At 44.2% G+C, this 15,923-nt stretch overlaps 1 protein-coding gene across 3 annotated transcripts; it reads left to right on the forward strand.

Moving 5' to 3' along the window:
• Positions 1–220: 220 nt before the first annotated feature.
• On the forward strand, positions 221–13,557 carry LOC116938696 (ras-related protein Ral-A-like). Of its 3 annotated transcripts, none has more exons than XM_032946179.2 (5): positions 221–429; positions 8,169–8,301; positions 9,203–9,411; positions 10,287–10,461; positions 10,876–13,557. In XM_032946179.2, exons 2-5 carry the CDS (start codon positions 8,191–8,193, stop codon positions 10,999–11,001), a joined length of 621 nt encoding a protein of 206 aa, XP_032802070.1. In that variant the 5' UTR covers positions 221–429; positions 8,169–8,190; the 3' UTR covers positions 11,002–13,557. The 3 variants fall into 3 exon arrangements, with proteins under 3 accessions (XP_032802070.1, XP_075913049.1, XP_032802071.1); XM_076056934.1 differs by lacking the exon at positions 221–429 and adding an exon at positions 7,443–7,492; XM_032946180.2 differs by lacking the exon at positions 221–429 and adding an exon at positions 8,006–8,029.
• Positions 13,558–15,923: the final 2,366 nt, after the last annotated feature.

The raw sequence follows: 15,923 nt of genomic DNA on the forward strand, positions 1-15,923 counted from the left end.
TAACTACTGGACATCCGTGAAAAACAAATCTTTACAGCTCCATCGTTATTCCTCCAGTGCACAAAGCACACCTGCTCTGAGAACGCCTCCGTTTCACTATGACGTAATTTGACGGCGGACGTCACTCTCAAGTCACACTTTCGCCGTGACGTCACACTTTGCGCGGCTCGTCGAGGCGACGTCACGCCGCGTGGGGGGTTTGGGGACGAAGGGAGGGGTTGGTGTTTGATCGGATGACGTCAAACCCCGCCGTTGTCGACACACAAAGCGGCCGCTTTGCTTTGGTGGTTGCGCCGCGTCGAGTCTCGCCGCTTTCGCCCGCGATGTTGAAGCGCTGCGCCCGCTGAAGCCCCGTCACGTCGAGGAGCCGAGCCCCCACCGCCGCCGCTGTTGCTGCTGCTACTGCTGCTGGAGGAGGACGAGGAGACGGTAAGCGCCGCGTGTTGCTGTTGACGGAGAGCGAACCCGTAGCCCGTGTCGGTACAGCCCGCCTACTCGTTCTTATCCGCCCCCCCTCCTCCATCCACTCCGCCTGTCTCCTTCGGCGGCGAGAAGAAACGCGGCGAGACGGTGGGGCGAGTGGCGGGTGGGGGGCGCGGTAGGGAGTGGCATGTGTGCCGTGTCGTGTGTGTGCGTGAGTTTACATGGTGCATTGATACGGGGTGTCTACTCGTGTGTGAGTGTGTGTGTACATGGATAGTTGTGTACGTTGAAGTGCGTGTGTATTACAATGCGTTATCCGCCGGTCATCTCGGGCGGCAATCCCATAACGCGTGGGGGGTGTCTTGTCCCGTGACCTGCACGAAGCGAAAGCCTGCCACACTTCACGTGACGGCCTCGAGGTGCACCTAGCCTGGCACGAGAGCCGTGGGGACGTCACCGCCACTTAGTGGCGAATAGCGACTGTTTTATAAACCGGGTGAGATCTCAATAGACCCAGGATAGTCTCATTTGCGAGAGTGGCATTGGTCACCAAAATGGTCAAGTGTCTCCTTGTGTGTGGGATGTGTGCACGAATAGGCTGTGTGAACGTGTAAGTGGATAGTGTTTAACGTTCATACTGTACCGTATAGTGTTTGTAGCTTGTATGAATTCTGTACATATTTAAATGTGTAACGGTGTCAGTGTTTTGTGTGTGTGTGTTGGAGAGTGTATACTGTATACAGTATTAGTGGGTTTGCAGAGTATGTGTACTGCGTACTTTTAGAGGAGAGTACTGAATGTATACTTGTGTATATGTACTGTATTGAGTACTACATATGTGTGTGTATTTTGTGTGCCTCTGAAAGTAGTGTATTGTGTACGTGTGTACAGAAGTGTGTTTGTGTATTTTACGCTTTACATATGTTATGCATACACAGCAGTGTGTCATGTACACTGTCACGTGTACGATTGTGTCGGTGGTTCTCGCCACGTGTCAAATGCAAATACAACAATAGATACTCGCAAACAGCTCTCGCTGAACATATTTGCGATATGCGTATCGAGTATTTAAGTCCATATTTATGCCCATAATGTCATGTAATTTTGTGTATGTGAAATTCCAAGTTTATTTTATTTAACCAGGTGATAACCCAAGAGAGCAGGATGAATCTCATTTGCAGGAGTGACTTGGGTCTGAATGACAACAGCAAAACAACGACGTGTTAATACAGCAATGAAGTAATATACTGCATAGGACATGTGTGCAGAACACAGGCCAGTGTGTACACGTGTTGTGTGTGCACATTCAAGTAATGTACAGTAATGTGTCTGTGTTTTAAATGCAGGGATGTTTGCGCGTGTACGGGCGTGTGTGTGTCTGTGTGTAATGATTGACGGACTTCGCTGCCTCTTCACAACCAGGGCTGCCCGTGCAGTGTACAGCCCGTGTGTTACTCCACTGCTGGATGAGAGTTATTTTACCACACTTCAACGCGCTGGTCAGTTTGGGTTGAAGGTGAGGCAAGTGCAGAACAATTGATTTCTGCACTTCCCTCTCTACTGCCCACGTCTGCAATTCTTGGGTTTTTTTGTGTGGTTAGTGGTCACCTATTAAAGCACGATCATGACTCAACGCTGCTTAGCTTTTGAAGTTGTGATTGTATTGGGCGCATTGCATAAACGAGACTCATCCCGGTCTCGTGATGCCTCAGCTGGTTTAAAAAAATTCAACTTGAAACTTCCAACTATATTTGGTGTTTTGATCTTATCCTCCTCGTTTGTTGAGTTACATATTTCCCCGTAGAAGTTTGATCCCATGGATCTCTGTGTCTGGACAAAACTCTATGCAGCAGGCCCAAGATTCACACGCTTGCAACGAAGTACGTTGTAAGTGATGCATGAGAAGACCTTGTTTGATTGCACTTCCATTTATACTTTATTTTTCACGAGTGATTTCCTTGCATGCTGCAATGATACATTTACTCGAGAATATGCCATTAAACCAACAGGTTTTATTATTCATGAATAGCACATGAGGCAGACAAAAATACATTGGAGCTTTAAAAAGGGGATTACTTATATATTCTGGAGACGATGAGGCACGTTAGGCTTAAGATTATTTAGGCATGTGCTGTGAAGAGATAATAGAAATGAAATTAGAACGATAATGGAGTTTACAGAGACCAAGGGTCAGATTGAAGCATGCGGTGGAACGAGATATTGAGGATAGTTGATTTGACTGAAGCAGAGACAGAATTGACGTGTGTAGAGAAATATATTTTGAAGTACCTCCCTCATGGAATAATGGGGACGATCAGCTTGGAATAATATTAAAGAATAGCAAATGAATGAATCAATTAATACAACAGCACGAGTCTGCGCAATGCAATATCCATTTAGAGTCGAATACAGTCCGGTATATGTGGCACTTTTTGGGAAAAATCGGCAGTAGTTGACCTATGGATGACTGCGGAATGTCCACCACTGACTGGCTCAGGGTCGCCAATATAGAACGCGTTGTCGTGTCCGCTACGTGCTCGTTTGAGCAGGGAGACAGACGCAGGCTTGTGATGCACTGTTGAAAACACCTGCGATACGCAAGTCTGTCGTTGTTGCTTTGCCTTAGCCACGGGTGGGAATTCCACTGCGAGACGGTCGCTCTGTGTAGGCGGGGGTGGTGGTCCCTTTGGTAGTGGTGGTCCCTTTGGTAGTGGTGGTCCCTTTGGTAGTGGTGGTCCCTTTGGTAGTGGTGGTTCCTTTGGTAGTGGTGGTCCCTTTGGTAGTGGTGGTCCCTTTGGTAGTGGTGGTCCCTTTGGTAGTGGCGGTGGTTGGTGGTAGCTGCGCCTATGGTCGCTCGGAGCTTGGCGTGCCCGGACCTGCTGTACACCTGGCTTGCCTCCCAGCCTCCGAACTGCACACACACTCACACGCACAGAAAGACGACGCCACACTTTTCTGCACTCCACATTCCTGGCACAGAGCGGGGGAAAGGCAAAAGACGACGTGTACAGTGTGTACGGCCCTTCATCAATCCACTGCTAGGCGTCATCACGCCGTGTCGATTATGGGGATTGAACACGTGTCAAGGATTACCCTTGAGACCCGGGGTTTTTCACAATTTTGACTGTCTCGCGGCCGTCCCTTGGATCTTCAAATTCGTTTGTTTACCTGAAAGTAATCAACAAAGCCCTGTTTATTGCAGTCGCACCGGCTGCTGGCCGATGATTCGGGTCTTATGTGAAGGTCAGCTCCCAAAAGTTGCGTCTTTACTTACAGAGAAAAGTCGGGGAAACTCGTAACGCCTGTCCAAGATTATTATTGTTCCATTTAATGAGGCGGTGTTCACGAAATGGTTTACATTCGCGTATTGCTGCTACGCAAACTTTTTTAGTAACCCCCCCCACCCCCCGTATTTCCCAGTGTGCTCGCTCTTGCCTGCATGACAGTTAAATGTTTCTGTGCGTCAGTTTTTTGGGGTTCCCTCAGTTTCGTGTGTTTCTCTCGGTTTTCTGGGGTTTCTGCCTCACTTTATTGGGGGATTTTCCCCACAAGGGTTTTGAGGATGGCGTGGGCCTCAGTTATTTGAATCCTTTGGGGTGGACATGTATGAAGTTGACTATACGTCACCACGCTGGTCAGTGTGGGTTGATGGAGTGACGGCTGGCAAGGAGGGCACCCAGGATCGCTTCACTGATGTGTTTTCTGTGGCGGGCAGTTGAATATAGATGCAAAAGAGAAATTGGATTTTGACTTTTAAAATGTCTGAAAGGTCCAATCCTTTCCTCGTTTGTGGACATGTTGTGGTTGGAAGTTGATAGCGGGGCATTTGAGATGGTAATTTCTCCAGTCTGCCTTCGGTCACAAAGCTGATATCGAGAGAAACTGAAACGTATTGGAAATAACACGACAGCAAGGTTTTCTGCTGTGACTAAATGTGTGATTGCAGGCAGGGGTTTTTATGTTCTAAGTCTCTTGATGTTTTTTTCTGACCTCAAGGGAAATTACAAGCACCTTTTCAGGTGTAAATTATGCTGCTATTGTTATTTGCAGTGACCAATGTTTGTGTGCACATGGATTGCCTGTTTGCTTTTAAGAATGGCAATATGAGAGAACAGTCCTGTGTAGCTAGTGGGAAGAATGTTCCCACCTTACCATGAAGGCTATGTATACATTTTGAAAGCTGTTAAAAATGTTTTTACATTATTTACACGTGTTATTTCTCCTAAGTGTGATAACCGCAGGTTGACCTTTATAACCCTACCTTGACAAATACCAATGTCAACAAGGCTGCTATCAAAATGCTCCAAAACACTGCTTAGGTACGTAGTCCTAAAAAAAACACTTGTTATCTGCTCACAATTAGAGACTTAGTCCGAATGTGCGGAAGAAGTAGAACAGGGTGGAGTGAGAACTGAAACAAGCAACGGAAGCGTTGGTTGCTCAGGAGCACATGTCAACACAATGACCTCACATGGGGGTGGGGAATTCCGCAGTGTGATTCATGGTGATGTCACGTAGCCTCAGGGCTTAACACCCAAATGGTGCTGGCTCGAAGACAACATTACAAGTAATTTTCTTTTCGCCAGGTTTGTGATCACTGACTAATGAGCCCCTTTCAATAATGACAGCAGAAACATTTTCTTTCAGCCATCAGTTAACTTAGTCCACATTTAAGTTAGATGGAGGCAAATTTATAGTAGAGCACACCCGTAATCCAGCACTTTATAGGCAAGAGTTGGTGGATCATAGATATTTTTGAGACTACCAGACCAGCTGAGCTATGAGGTGGGTAAAAGATAGCAATGCAGTAAATGATTTTTGCTTGTTACTCTGATTTTTTCTTTATAGAATTTAGCAAACACACTCTCCCATTGTATGGTCCTTTTGAAAAATATCTGGAGGCTAAATGTAACTTTGCCAAAAAAAGTAAATGATAATTATTACCCTTACAAATGAAATGGTAAAAACGAAATGTAAAAAAAATGTGCATGCTGCTGGGGAGGCGGGGGGTGAAAATTGTTGGCGCGTAGTGCATGTATGTATGTATGTTGAAATTCTTTCACACCGTACGTAGCCAACCGTGCTAATAAGAGGTGCATGGCTTCCCAATCAGTGAGTGTTTCACGAAGCACCGGTGGTCTGCAAGGCCGTGAAAAGTCGTAGCTGGAACTGTTGCATACACTACGATTTTTTTTTACAAACACCATTTGTTCTGCTCATTGCACAACTATTGGGATTAGTGAATAAAGAGTAAGTTAATCATTTCCATGGATATTTACTATTTTACTGTGCTTTTTTGGTCATTTTAATTTAGAAAAATGTGTCTGATGCTTGGTGGTCCTCAAAGGTTTTTGAGGATTGGTGTGATGCACAGGTCCAGAAAGGTTAGGAACCACTGTCTAGTCGACAGCGTTTGCTGCCATTCATAGCACATCATGCACATCTGATGCTCACCAGTTTATGGCAGTCACGTGTAAAGTTTCCTCCATGATTCTCTGGTTAAATTTCAACCTACGGCTAGGCCCTAACTCCCTGAATTTGAGCCCCAGTTTGCATAGATTAGGTGAGCCATTGCGTGAAGGCAGAGAGCTCTCTAATGTGAAGGTAAACATGATGATCTGCAACATTTATACTATAAACGTATGCCTGCTTGGTTTTCATTGTCTATTGAGGCCAATGGAATATAGTTGTATCAATGGCTCTATAATATCAGCAGTCTTTTCAGACCTGATTGTAATTGCTAGCCATTAAACCTTATTTGCAAATGATAATTTTATAGTAAACTTGAACGATACAATCTATATTTGAAGCTTTCGTGACTGCAGGAATCCATACTCTTTGGTTCTTTCGTTAAAGTCACATAGGTATAAAATAAGAGTTTGAACAATACATATTTAACATTGCAAAGTTTACTAAAACATAAGTTGTACTCTTTTACGCAAGTTTATAATACATTTGCTACCTTCCACAAAACACCTGATAAATAATTTCCACCAAACTATGCAACAACATTGCAATGCTACATCTGATTTGGACAGGAGACCTGGGATTGAGAGATTTATTTAAAAGCTCTCAGGTAAACAAAAGACTGCCAGGATTTGTCTTACACACATCAGATGATGTGGTGCTGTATAAAAAATATAAGCAACTTTGCTTATTCTATAGGGTACAGACGCACACACATGCAAAGTGCATATAAAATCCAAACAAGCCTCTGCAAAAAGCATAATTCACTATCAATTATCTTCAGTTTAAAGAGGTGAGTTTATGTGAGCACATACACACCGTGGCCTGCGCACCTCTCTATTTAGTCAGAGAGGCCACATGTCTGGTACATTTAATGATAATTTATCGACGACGGAATGCTGAAAATGTATTAACAGAATAAATTTATAAAGCATTACTATTGTAGTCTCAACGCCATTCCACAGTAATCTACTCCCTGGTGATATTCAAAGATGTATCTGGGAGGGGGGGGTTTAGATATCCAGCCATTTGTATTCATGGCGACACATTGCATTTGAACCAGGATTCGACACTCGTGCCAAGGTTTAACGTTTTCATGATGGAAAATCTGATTCTTGGGTGTGAAAGGTGGTATGGGGGGCCACGTAAATGAAAACGAGGATATATACAATAGAGCGTTATTATCTACAATTTTCAGATATGTTCATTTCAACATAATTAACCGAGTCTTAACTAAATAATGGATTCAGGAAGGAAAGGCAAAAGTGGAGCTGTCCTGAAGGGATTGAGTTATGGTCAAATGTAAAATGGGCGGAAAAGTCTGAGAGGTCACAGTGCTGTTTCGCATGCCTGACTACAGGTTGCGTGAGTTGAAGAAAAAAAACACATCTTTGTCGAAAATATATTTTTTAAGCGGATGTTTGCTTCTCGGAAAAAAATTTCAGAAAGTAAAATTGTTTCGCGGTGCTGGAAAAGTTCCTTCCCACAAACAGCACACGTCACGTTGAGTACAGGTCTACAAAAGCACACAACCCAACCTGTCCGCTGTTCAGTGCAACCGCAGTCAAATGCCGCAGCGTTTTGGTTCAGCGTGCAAGAGGAGGTCTGTTTTTTGTTGTTTGAAGTATTTTCTCTACTTGAAGTTTCTTACTCGGCACACACTTGTTATCAATTATTTCCTCATCTTTTAAGGTAATGTCTTCAACTGGCATGGACTACAGATGACTATCATTGTATACTTTAAGTGTGGTGCTTTCTTGTAACACACAGTGTGCTGACTGTTACTGAGTTTGAAACTAAAGCAACGGATTCACACTAAGGTGAAATGCTGCCTAAGATATATCGAGCATAAATGAACGGGAGTTTTTAAGCACTCGTGATCGCTCGCGCCTTCCCAAGTCCATCCTCCCTCCCATTCTGCAGCTCTCAAATCGTTTCTCCCAACAGCACAGGAAGTCGAGTGCAAAATAAAACAATAGGGCTGGAAGTGGGTTGAAGAGACCTCTGTAAGCACAACGCTAGTGCCTGGTTTCCGGGCAGCTCCAGGGGCAGGCAGGGATTTCCTGACGCGCGAGGGACACTTATTTTCTACCGACTGCACCGTAAACCACATTGGTCGCTCGTCCGGGTTCTGCTACTGGTGATTACACGCGTCGCTACAAGGCTCGGACCATCCTCCTTCGCGCACTATTATTGCAGGCTCAACTCCTTGTCAGCTTTGCGTTATAAAGTTAAGTAATAATATTTGTTCCTTGTTTTTGATTATCAACAATTCACAGGCATCTCATTCGCACAAAACAAATGGCGGCAAACAAAGCCAAGGGGCAGAATGCGGCCCTGCACAAGGTGATCATGGTGGGGAGCGGCGGCGTCGGCAAGTCGGCGCTCACCCTGCAGTTCATGTATGACGAGGTGAGGCCTTTGGTGGTGTTGGTCCGATTTACAATTCGCTTTTGCAGCGGAGCCACATCACAGCCACCGTAGTCATTGGTTTGCCTCACTTTTCGGAAATGCATTTCTGTAAAAAAAAAATTGTCCCATTCTTTAAATGTATGTTTTCTTGACATGACAATATAATCGTATTTTGGACTGAATATTGAAATAATTTCAAGCGTTAAAACATAGCAGTGTATACTCTTTGGTTTGTTCAGTAAAGTCACATGACTTTACCGAAAGAACCAAAGAGTATGGATTCCTGCAGTCACGAAAGCTTCAAGTCAACATAGCAGTGTAGTTTTTATATTTAAAGTTCTTTACATGTGCAGGTTTTGTTTTCTTGCAGTCTCACCAAATATATTTTCGAGAGCGATCATTTTACGCCATTACCTTTTGGACATACTGTACTAGTTGAGGTAAAAAAGAAATGAAATTATTTTTTTAATGTTAAAAGTCTAACATTGAAGAAAGCTGCTCTATATAGCCAAAGTGCTCACCTGCTTAATGGATGTATTTATTCCAGCATGCCTAATTACTTTAGTATCATCAGTCTTCCTTATGTCAGGGATTTTTACTTCTCCTTGGGAACATTACGACTGTTGAGCCTTTTCATTTCTTTCATTTATTTTATTACTTTGTGGTCATGCTGTGCTGCTCTACAGAGCGGCACAGGCTGTCAGATTTTTGTACACACATGAGGTGTGACTAACAGTGCTCTTCAGTTATCCTCTAATGCTTACCGACTCTTAAGACTGTTTTTCAGCAGGTTCTTGTAATTGCGATGTTTGGCCAATTCCATTAATGTATCTGCCGAAACGCGATAATTTGGGCAAAACTCGCAACTCTGTCTCTGTCTCACTTGCTCCCCGGCTTGAAGTTTGTGGAGGATTACGAGCCCACCAAGGCTGACAGCTACCGCAAGAAGGTGGTGCTCGATGGAGAGGAGGTGCAGATCGACATCCTGGACACGGCCGGGCAGGAGGACTACGCCGCCATCCGAGACAACTACTTCCGCAGCGGCGAGGGCTTTTTGTGCGTCTTCTCGATCTGTGAGCACGAGTCGTTCGCCGCTACCCTTGAGTTCAGGTGTGTATTCCCCACTTCCACCCCCCCCCCCTTACCCAACTACCTCAACCGACTCCCTCACACGACTACCTCACTACCTCATGCCAACCGGCTGGCTTGCAATTTTAGCCTAGCGGACGTGTGTAGAAGTTGGCCCTTTAGTGATGCAAGCGTGAAAGTTACTTGGATGTATGTGATGATTGTGGGCCTGAAGGCTTATAAACACAAAGCAGCTAATGATCAAAAGGTTACAGGAAATTTGGGAAAAGATGACAGGAGGGAGTTCCAAAGTGGAGCAATACGATGGGAACGAGAAAAGGGTGATTCTCTCGCAGCACAGTATATGAACACAGTATTGCTATAAGGCAGCTTTCGGACTGGTAGAACAAGTCCTTGACGTTGGCAGATGCATTAGGGCATGAAGTTTGTAAGTATAGTCACCAGGGATACATAAGCATTTGAACGATAGTGTGAGCGTGACTTGAGTGAACGAGTGAGCATAGTAGTATCAATAAACCAGGCTGCTTTACTTGGGATTCCATTAAGCAGAGTAAAGTAGGAACCAGTTGGTCTACCTTCAGAGCTTAATTTAATTAACACTTAAGATATGGATCCATCATCAGGGCATTCTATAGTAAACTGGTCCACATCATAAAGGCGACCCATGTCATGTATTCACTAGGCATTTTAATGCGTATAAACATAACTGCATGTGAAAAACCCTGTACAAGAGACCACACCTGAACCACAGGGAGCAGATATTGCGCGTCAAGGAGGACGACAGTGTGCCGTTCCTGCGGCCCATGTCATGTAGCCACTAGACATTTTAATGCGTATAAACACAACTGCATGTGAAAGACCCTGTACAAGAGACCACACCTGAATCACGGCCACAGGGAGCAGATCTTGCGCGTCAAGGAGGACGACAGTGTGCCGTTCCTGCTCGTGGGGAACAAGTCGGACCTGGAGGAGCGACGGCAGGTGTCGTCCGAGGAGGCGCGGGCACGCGCTGAGCAGTGGCGGGTCAGCTACGTCGAGACCTCGGCTAAAACCCGTGCCAACGTCGACAAGGTGAAGCACGCAAAGCAGTAACTATCCGTGTTTGGTTGTTAAATCGCTCGCTGCCTTTGGCGGAGACATGAGCACCACAGACCATTGCACGAGGGCATTCATGAATGTACAAGTGAAGTGTGATGGTGGATAATTGGAGATCATTGTGTGAGAAAGATTCAACATTCAGGATTATGTGCTGGCATTTCAGGGTGGCTGTGCAGGAAGTGGGGTTGCTGACTCATCTTGTGGGTCTTTTAAAGTATTAATTTGTGGTACTCCAGTTTACTGTCGCAAATAATATACAGTACAACTCTGGCGAGTCATACCTCGCCTGCAGTGACCTGCATACACTATTTTTTGCCATTTCTTCATGCACATTACTTTATATAATTATTTTGCTCAACTTTGTGGGGGGGTTTTTTTCCTACATAGGTGTTTTTTGATCTCATGCGGGACGTCCGGAAGAGGAAGATGGACGAGGGGAAGGACAAAAGCGGAAAAGTGAAGCCGAACAAGAGCCTGCTGCAGAGACTGCGAGAGCGGTGCTGCTTGCTGTGAGAATCTGCATCGCTGTCGGCCCGACCTTCAAAAGGACGATTCCAACTAGAAACACGTAGCTCTTATCTTGTAGATACCTACTTTGGGTGTGTGTGTGTGCTAGGCTTCTGAAATTAGTTTGATGCATGTTTTAAAGTGACTTTCAGAGCTCCCTTAGCAGTCTAGTGATATCACCGTGGTATGACTGCTGTACTCTATAATACAGTGTCGCTGCAGTGACATCACCAAAGCCCTATAGTGGCACACTTGAAAGTCATTTTTAAATCTTTTTGGCATTAACAAAGTTTCAAATTCGTCTCGGTCAGCCCAGGACATGCAGTGAAGGTACAAGTGTATGACATAAGAGCTATTCAACTCGTTGGTTTTATTGTGTTGCATTTTTCTATGAACCATAACCATGGGCCATTTCACCATATCCCAGCCTCTTCAACCATTCTCTCAATGTTTATCATTCATACCCTAATGATAATTACTTTAAATCCACCTCGCCTAGCAATGCATACATTCCATTGGAGTTAACTATCCCGGCTGGGAATCTCACCGACCCTTCTTGGCAAGCCACGTAAATATCATCTGCAATTTATCTCTGCTCTATAATGTCTGCCGAAGCACTCCGTGAGACGCTGACACGATTGCACATGAACCCACGTCCTGGCATGGCTGAGTCCCTCATGCCATTCAAGTTACATTTGTTTATTGTGAATATGCGATTTTTTTTTCATATCACGTAAGGAACACAAACTGGAAAACAAATTGGCAATACACGCTGCAGCAAAATGCATAAACAAAAATGTGGCTTTTGAATGCGCCAATGTTTATGTATAGCAGGTTAATTATGGTGTGTTCATGTGACTATCTAAGAGCTTATGGTTGTCTATTGAGGAGAGGAACAGGTAGCACATTCCTGCAGTGGCCTCATTGGCAGCAAATTGCATTGATAGCCTCATGTAGGTGTCGAGGTGATATGTGGGATTGTGAAAGTGTTCCAATCCAGAAGGCCTTGTCTCGCCAATAATCAAAAGATCCCCACCACTGAGATTGGTGGGTTAAACTTGAGATTTTTTTAAAAGCAATTCAAGTGGCTTTGAGGAAGTTGTGCAATGTTTCGGTTGCTCAGCACACCCGGCAAAATTCGTAACGAGAAAAATATCATTACAGTAATGCCTTCACAATGAGAAATCGCTTCCAAGTTGCTTCATATCGCTTGTGAGTGAATCATGTAGCCCCGTCAAGGGAACATCTTGATGCATGGATATTGATGTCATTCTGACCACAGGAAGCAGCCCACCCATCTACAGTGCGTTGTGCTGCGTAGGTGCTCTTGTGATGTTTCTTGTGTAAAAAGAAATGGGAAAAATCGCCTGTTGAAAATGGTCACAAGAAGTGTTCACTGTTTTGTATTTGTGGGAAGAAGGTAATTTGCCTTTACTGGAAAGTGGTCTTTTGTAAAATGCACACTTTGCCTTTTCAGGTTTGTGGGCTCTCACTCACCTTCAGCCCAAGCAGGCATGTGACTTGCCTGCTAGTTCATATCAGAATCTTTATTTAGAATCTTTATTTAGACTGGAAGAATCCAATGAGCTATGAAGCTCTTTTTCATATTATACACAATATTTAACACCGCGTTGGATTTTAGATTCCTTTTTTGTTTGTTCATGAACATACTGTGTTTGTAATGCTTTTTCTTCGTGATTAGTTTTGTGGATTGAGAGTGAATATTCTGGAGCATTTCTTCAGCATGTCCAGTCAATGAACTTCACAGCTTGGTGTAGTGACAAACACTTGAGTCGGAGGCTGCTCGTGCTGTCAAATGTCCAAAGGACATTTTAAATGTTTCCCAAACAGTTGACCAAGTTGGTTAAACGGAGCGTGTTAACACTTTGCAAAGTCTTGTGTGCTAGAGTGCCGTTTTGAATGTTGTTTAAGACCATCTCTGCAACAGGAATTGCACTTGATGAGATTTGTGCAAATAACTATGCTTGTGCTTTATAGTAATCGTATGATGGAATTAACACAAATGTGCAAAATATAATTACGTGTGGTTTTTGTTTGTGTCAAGATGTAATAAGGGGTATTGTTGCATATCGGATGACGGTCAAGTCAAATTGTGTGCTGGAAAGAGCGTGGGACGCTGCTTGTGTCTGTTGCTGACCCCTGAGTTAATGATAGAAATTTGACATTCTCATGGTGGAAGATGGTCTCTATAGGGCAACCACTGTTGATTCACAAAGTGGGACTGTACCGTTTTGATTAACCAAGGAGGGATGGCACGTTACGTTGACCCTTGAGCAGGATTTAAACTCAACGTTTCCGGTTCAGAGTCGAGCCTTCTGTAACTGGGCTACCTGACAAGATTCCAACCAAAATTGTAAACCTGTAGCCAGATGCTGGTGGTTAGTTTTGAGCACACATTTACATGGGCAGCCAGAGGAAGCTGTCTTCTCATCTCATTTGTCTAATTCACTGTATTATTGCCTAGAATTCTTGTACAGTGTTTTAACAATTTCGTTTACCAGTTTATTTGGGGGGCGGGGGGAATAAAGAATTTACATCTGAGCAGTTTTGTGTTGATTGATTACCTTTAAACTAGGTTACGCAGGATGCATGAATAAGAAGTTGAACCGTTACATTTCTCACCTTGGTAAATCTGTACTCGCAGTGATAATAGTTCTTGTTAAAAAGCAAATTATAATATCGTTTTCAAAAGAATGTCAGGTGGACCAACGATATTACTCTGCATTGCTGGGCATTCAGATAAAGAGATCATCCAGCTAAGTATCGCTGAATATCACAACTCGGCAGTATTCTGTTAGGACCATTTCGAGTGTTTATTTCATGTGATAGGAAACTTACACACCCTGAAAAAATCCGTAAGATAACTAGTCGGCAAAAATGGGTTACCAGCCGAGGAGATAGTTACCAATCCATTTCCTGTACTCCATACCATAATGTGCTAACATGGAATAGTTGGAGCACTGAAGTATGAGCAGGCATCCATGGAGTGCAAGTGTCAATTCCATTCAAACTGGATCCGTGGCAAAAGCAAATGGTTTAGTTTTAATTAAATGTATTCTTTGCCGTGTAAATCTGTCATACCTGCAAATTTATTTCATCACTCCATCTCCCCTTGGTTGAATTGCATTATTCTTCCTCGTCCATCTCTTCTGCCCAAGCTTGCTGTTCATAACAGTTTTTATGATTAACCTACATATATGTTGGAATCCGTGTTCCTTTTGCTGTCGCAATGTAACTTAGGTCCACACCCTGGTGTCCTTTCCAGTCGTGTCTCTCTGACCGATATCTCCAATTATCAAGGGAATTTGTGCATTACCTTTGTTTTATTCACATTTATCCTGAGCCCAGCTTTGCAGCTCTATTAAGTTATATTTGATGCAGTTCATTTTCGTCAGATGCTGCCAATGGCTGTCATCCTCAAAGTTCAAATGATTAATGGACAGCATTCGCCATTCTCATATATACATATATGTAACTTTGTTTCTCCAATTCGACTTTTGAAAAATATACTGTCGCCGTGAATTATTCTGGCGCGAGCATTTTTGCTTTACTGACAATGTCCGACCACCCTGGTAATTCCTCACCGACTTGCCGTGACGAAGACGCTTGAGTGTCTTGTCGACCTGAGGAGCAACAGTACTGGATAGGGGCACCCATCCTAAGTCCTCGGCGAGAAGCGACATAAAATGTGCTCCCTTCACCAACCCCCTCCCGCTACTGCTATGACCAACACACAAACCATATTTAGAATGTGTGAAGACATTACAAATACAATACCTGTGGAAGCCGAGTCACGTTGCACTCTCATGGCATCGGCTGCTCATTTTCGTTTATCCGCACGCAGGGAAACTTGGGGAAGGAATATATTTGCAAGGTGCCTATTCTACGTTAAGGTTTCGGTTGATTCAACTTCTCGAGATTATTCGAATCGAGCAGTAAAAGATGGCTTAAAACTGGCACAGTGGTTAGTGCGCTTGACTCAGATTCCCGGAAGGTCACGAGTTCAAATCACTGGGTCAAAAACAATTACTACTTTGTGAGAAGACATCAGTCATTGTTCTCGAGATCAATTAGCCGCGCCATACCCATCTTGTGGGGCTTATAACGTCAATTAACCTCCCAGCATACCCTAACCCAGCAGCATCAACACCTTCGTCACATCCCGACGTGACTATTGCAACTCTACACGCTCAACAAATCCCTCAACTCCACACTCCAGGTGGTCCAAAATGCCCCTTTCAGACCTCTCGCCCAAAGCCTAAGTTGAGACCACGTCGACCCAATATTTACGTACTAAAATCGCTCCACTGGCTCCAAATCCCATCTCAATGTCGCACTCGCCATCATCAAGATCCTCCTTGGACTCGCCTCTGGATACTTATCCTGTTATCTCGCTCTACTCCCCGCTCCTTTCACTCTCTGCTCCAGCAATCTGACTTTGCTGTCGAAGCCCCCAGGTAACCTTCGCTAAGTGGGAGATCGCCAGACGTCAGTGCTGCCGACTCCCTGCCCAAATGCAAGTCCAGGCTCAATATTGAAAGTTTTCTCCTCTGTCCATGACTGACAGTCTCTATTTTAAATCGACATTCACAGCCTTGTGTACATTCTCAAGACGCGTTCACAGCTAGTGCTATAATAAATCTATCCGATTGTATTTGTAACGAGGAGACTCGGGAGAAGTCAACACCAAACCAGAGCTCTGCTGACTCAACAAACGTTGCTATGAAACACTTATCCACCTAGCCTACAAACTGATGGTGATAAATTGCGATAAAGTGTACAGTTGATGATCGATAATTATCCGGCGTGAGATTATCCGGCTGCTTCCAACATTGTCCGGTGGAACCGGGCCGATCTGGCGAAACCGGCAAAACCGCTCCAAAGGCTGCAACCAGTCCGGTGATCGG

This window comes from Petromyzon marinus, chromosome 4 (genome assembly GCF_048934315.1).
Source record: "Petromyzon marinus isolate PM22_M1 ecotype Great Lakes invasive population chromosome 4, UKy_Petmar_22M1.pri1.0, whole genome shotgun sequence".
Classification (NCBI taxonomy): Eukaryota; Metazoa; Chordata; class Hyperoartia; order Petromyzontiformes; family Petromyzontidae; genus Petromyzon; species Petromyzon marinus.

Coding starts and splice junctions, on each gene's coding strand:
- LOC116938696 (XM_076056934.1), top strand. CDS start 7,458: ATGCCGCAGCGTTTTGGTTCAGCGTGCAAGAGGAG. Junction 9,412..10,286: donor GCCGCTACCCTTGAGTTCAG/GTGTGTATTCCC, acceptor TCACGGCCACAG/GGAGCAGATCTTGCGCGTCA. Junction 10,462..10,875: donor CCCGTGCCAACGTCGACAAG/GTGAAGCACGCA, acceptor TTTCCTACATAG/GTGTTTTTTGATCTCATGCG.